Consider the following 4,445-nt stretch of genomic DNA (forward strand, 5'->3'; position numbering starts at 1 on the left):
ACCTAGATTAAGGAAAGGGCACCATTCATATCTTCCTACAGGAGTTGCATCCATTCGCGTGCAACCATGTGCCATCAGCCTTGAAGAAATGTTATTGTTCCATTTGCTGATTATAACATCCCCTGAAATTCCCTAGAAGTTTTCAAGGTGGATTGTCACCAGGCTGAATAATCTAACATTTACCCCACCACCTATATAAAATCCTACTAGGCATTGCTGAATTTTCTGCTCTCTCTCTCTCTCTCTCTCCACCACATCCAAGAAAACTTCCTTCCAGAATAACATACCTCTTTGATTGACATGGAAGGGTGTCAAACTCTGAAAGTCCACAATGCCTATAGCGAGAAAATAAATCAAGTGAAATGGTTTAGAAAGCACCTGCAAATTTTCTAACAAACATACAAAAGAATGAAAATCAAGCCTTCCATGAATGCTGTCATTGCCAAATCATTAGGATCCCACAAAACATTGAAAATCAAGCCTTAGTCACTAGTTCCAATTGGCAACAGATGAATGCTCTTCAACATACGCATTTGACCACTGGCACACCTGCTAACACACACTTCAAAAAAGGGGAGAAAAGTGGACATCATCTTGGGTCACTTCCATCCAAGTACACAATTTTTGCTCGTGGTGAAGCTCTTTTGAATTGAAGCAACTCTTTGAACAATGTCAATTCAATCCCCTTTTTCGCAGGACTGATACTCATTGTCTCAAGCACTGGTGAATTGGCAAGGATAAATTTAATGAGCACCAATTCAGTTTCAATACCGAAGAGTTTAGACATATTTACAACCCGGAGTTTGTTGAATGTACACTCCAATTGATCCTTTGCTTCTTGCAGATCCATGACAGGAACAATCGCATATTCCCTATTACGGCAGAGCTGGAGGATTGAACAAATTAATGAGAGGTAAGAACCATAGGAAGGCAAAAAGAAGAAGGATGGTGCAACAAGAAAGTTACCAAGATTTCAAGCTCTTGCAAATTAGGGGAGCTATTCAGTAAACATACAGCAACTAAAATCTGTTTCACATCCTCCATGTTTAATGGGAAGGAGATGCTCTTCAAATGATCATAAGTAGAAGGAAGCCTCCTTGGCACATCACCAATGGCTAAGGACTGTAACATGATGCAAGCAAAGGTAAACATAAAAGATTGCTTGACCATTGCTGAGTAAATATGAAAATCAAAAGGTTCTATTACCTCTAGAAACCAGCCTTTCATGACAAGCTTTTGAATATTGAGCATAGAGCCAAGAATGCTTGTAAAATTGCAAGTCCCTTGTTGGTCAGGATGAGCCACATTTATTGCATGAAGATTTGCATAAACTAAAAGTCTCAAATCTTTAAGGCTTATACCAATGGATTTATCATCGAAAAACAAATACTTGAGATTTGGATTGCAAATTTCAACATGAGTAGGACCATCAATATCAATCAAAGTCAACCTTTCAAGCCAAGGACAAGAAGAAAGCAAACATTCCAATGATGCATTAGAGAGTGTAACCTTTTTAAGAGAGAGATTTTTGAGATAACTAAAACCTTTGAACGTCGTAGGAGGTACAATTATGCAGCCAATCAGTATTAGCTGAATTAGATGTCCAAAGGAGAATAAACATGGAGGAACAATATGACGCTCCGACTTAGAAATATGAAGTTTAAATTCTTTGACAGAATTGAATGAGAGGTAAAGAATCCAGCTGTTTATCTCTGAACAGGTTCGTAACTGCGAACTAGAGATCTCAAAGGTTAGAACTGGGCCTCTGTGAAGTAGGAGAACATGATTGACAATTTTAACAAGTTTATCATGACCAAATGGACCAAAATAAACTGGTAAATATTCATCATCGAATATGAGATGTGGAACTGAAGTCCATTTGTATCTCCACTTGGTTGATAGGACAGTGGTCCTCACCATGTCCCTCAATGACAAACGTGATAAGATGTTATTTAGCATACTCTCTGGCAGATTACTCAACATGTCTAGAGTTGAAGATGAAGCCATTTCCATCCTGCAAATGTTTAATAGATGATTGCTATGGAAACCATATTTTTGATATCATCAAAAACTACAGCAAATCAAAGAAAGCTTTTGCTCCTAGCAACAAAACAGCTATTGCAAGTTATGATAGAAATACATATTATTAGCAAATAGGAACAATAAACCCATAAACTAAACTGAAATGGCTAAAATTAAGTTCTGATAGAAATACATATTATTATTAGCAAACAAGAACAATAAACCCATAAACTAGACTGAAATGGCTAAAATAATTCAGTTCCCAAGAGCGACTTAAAAACTTTCTCTTTGTTTAAATGGCCCCAACAGTCATAGAAATCTAAAATTCTGTATATGGAGTCCATCCCAAATAGTCACATTCAGAATCCAAAATCTGAATTTAGAGACCACCACTCTCTCTACCCTGTTTGTCGGACCAATTTCCACTTCATTGATTCAAACGTGGTTTTAAAAAAATCCTCAACTCTTACTTTAACAAGTACATAACCCACCATTAAACAACCTGCGACATAGAGTAAAGAAAGGAGAATCAACTGAAAACAAGAAGAAGAGGAACGGAAAGAACCCTAAAAAGTGCTGGAGACAGAAAGAATTGAACCTGGACGAAATGGCTGAAGTTTCCCTTCAATATAACCTAGAACAAAGATTGTTTCAGTTTAATTAGTAGATCAAAGAAAAGAAGCCCTCTAGTAAAAGTGATCTTACCAGTTATCGATGATCATATACACCGTAAGCTTCCTCTTTGTCTGCATAACCCAATTGATGAAATTGACCAAAACCTGCTTAAATGATTTAGACTGTATAGCACTTCTCTCACTCTATTGCCTTTTCCCTTTCGACTCTTCGAAAGAGTATTTCATGTGTTGACCAATAAAACAGCTAGTCTTCACTCTTCACTAACATCTTTGGGCCTAAGACATGGATTAATTCTAAGCCCATTTGATTTACTATACTTCCCCACCTTAAAATTCGTTTCTAAGCCCAAATGAAAACTATTTTTTTATCAAAACATAAAAATTGTTTGGTAACCACTTGACAAAAATGGTTTTTTGTGAGAAATAAGTTGACATCTCTATATGCAAAATGGTTTGTTAAAGAAATGGGTGAAGAGATGTTCCCTTCACCCATTTTCCTTATAACTCTCTTTCTCCACTTTCTCTATCATGTTCGTTGCAACTCCCTTTTCTTCTAATCCTCCTTCTACCTTTTCCTCCACTTTCTTCTTAGTTGTTTGTCATGATCGGATTGATAATGTAAAATGCTCGAAACGACTTGCTAAGAACAATAATTGTTTTTAGGTTAGAGTTGGAACAATGGAATGGGTTTCGTTAGGCCTTACGGGCGGAAATTGAAGGCTACGGCCACAGTTTGGATTGAGGAAGAAAAAGAAGAAGAAGAGGGGGCAAGGGCTTGGATTTTTAATTACAAATCAAATGACTACTTTACCCCTCCATATTGGGACTTCAAGCATGTCTTATTAAAGTTCCGCAAAAATGGCTAAAAATCAATTTTGGCCAAAATACATGAATGACTCTTGATCTCTTTTTGTTTTTGTGTTTTATCATTTTTTTTTTTAGACAAGCTCCATAAATGATACCAAATGCAACCAAAACTGTTTTCGTGAATAAAAATAAAAAACAAAAAATGATACCAAAGAGGACCTTAGTCTGTACAACAATACCTAGGGCTGCAACAGGGTAGGGTTGGGTTGGGTTGGGCCGGGCTTTATAAAACCCTATTCCAACCCTGAGTTCCCTTAGCTAGGCCCAGGCCCAGGCCTGGCCCAACCCTGACTCAGGACCTACGAATTTGGACCCTAACCCATCCTCAGGACCTTAAGTGGCCCCAACCATGGGAGGGGGAAGGAAGATGCATGGACTAAGGCTGGGCCAAAGGAGAAGAAGAAAAATAACATAAGTTGTTTTGTACCTATAATTTGTCATTGTGGATCTACAATCAAATTGAACTAAATGGATTTGATTCTTCAGAAGAAGATATGTATGCAATTTGGCTTATACCCAGATGTGACCCCTTAGGATTTGGAGTTAGCCTTTGAGTTATTTAATATAGTAACTTGTAACCATCAAATTCAGATTTGATTTGCAGTTACTTAGTTTGGTAGCGATCTATCTTATACCGTTTCAAACATGGAAAATCCTCAGCTTCCCCAACTGCTACAATCTTGGAGCAAGATAAACTTCACTTCTAAATCTGATGGAGCAGAAACATTGAGTCTCTTCTCCTTTATCTGCTGGTATTTATGGCTGGCCAAGAATGATCTCGTGTTCAATTGTAAAGATTGGACTTCGGTTGAGGTGTTTTCAAAGGCAAAATCAGCATGACAAGAATTCCTAACTGTATGTAAGGGTAACATCTCGTTGGCTCATCCTCATGGACAAACTTTATGGACAACTCCAAATGCA

The 4,445-nt window shown here is 37.5% G+C and overlaps 1 protein-coding gene across 2 annotated transcripts; it reads right to left on the reverse strand.

Annotated features, from left to right (window-relative positions):
• Positions 1–409: 409 nt before the first annotated feature.
• Positions 410–2,870, reverse strand: LOC122064294 (F-box/FBD/LRR-repeat protein At1g13570-like). 2 transcript variants are annotated; one of them, XM_042628003.1, is made up of 5 exons: positions 2,728–2,870; positions 2,621–2,656; positions 1,207–2,014; positions 967–1,122; positions 410–886 (listed from the first exon to the last, which is right to left on the reverse strand). In XM_042628003.1, exons 3-5 carry the CDS (start codon positions 2,011–2,013, stop codon positions 590–592), a joined length of 1,260 nt encoding a protein of 419 aa, XP_042483937.1. In that variant the 5' UTR covers position 2,014; positions 2,621–2,656; positions 2,728–2,870; the 3' UTR covers positions 410–589. The 2 variants fall into 2 exon arrangements, with proteins under 2 accessions (XP_042483937.1, XP_042483936.1); XM_042628002.1 differs by lacking the exon at positions 2,621–2,656 and having other exon boundaries at positions 2,728–2,867.
• Positions 2,871–4,445: the final 1,575 nt, after the last annotated feature.

Source organism: Macadamia integrifolia, unplaced genomic scaffold (assembly GCF_013358625.1).
Source record: "Macadamia integrifolia cultivar HAES 741 unplaced genomic scaffold, SCU_Mint_v3 scaffold1601, whole genome shotgun sequence".
Lineage (NCBI taxonomy): Eukaryota > Viridiplantae > Streptophyta > Magnoliopsida > Proteales > Proteaceae > Macadamia > Macadamia integrifolia.

Excerpts from the sequence above, each read along its gene's own strand:
- LOC122064294 (XM_042628002.1), bottom strand. The coding sequence starts at position 2,774 with ATGCAGACAAAGAGGAAGCTTACGGTGTATATGATCATCGATAACTG. Across the intron at positions 2,015-2,727 it reads TATATGATCATCGATAACTG|GATGGAAATGGCTTCATCTT; the intron begins GTAAGATCACTT and ends AAACATTTGCAG. Across the intron at positions 1,123-1,206 it reads TGAAAGGCTGGTTTCTAGAG|TCCTTAGCCATTGGTGATGT; the intron begins GTAATAGAACCT and ends ATCATGTTACAG.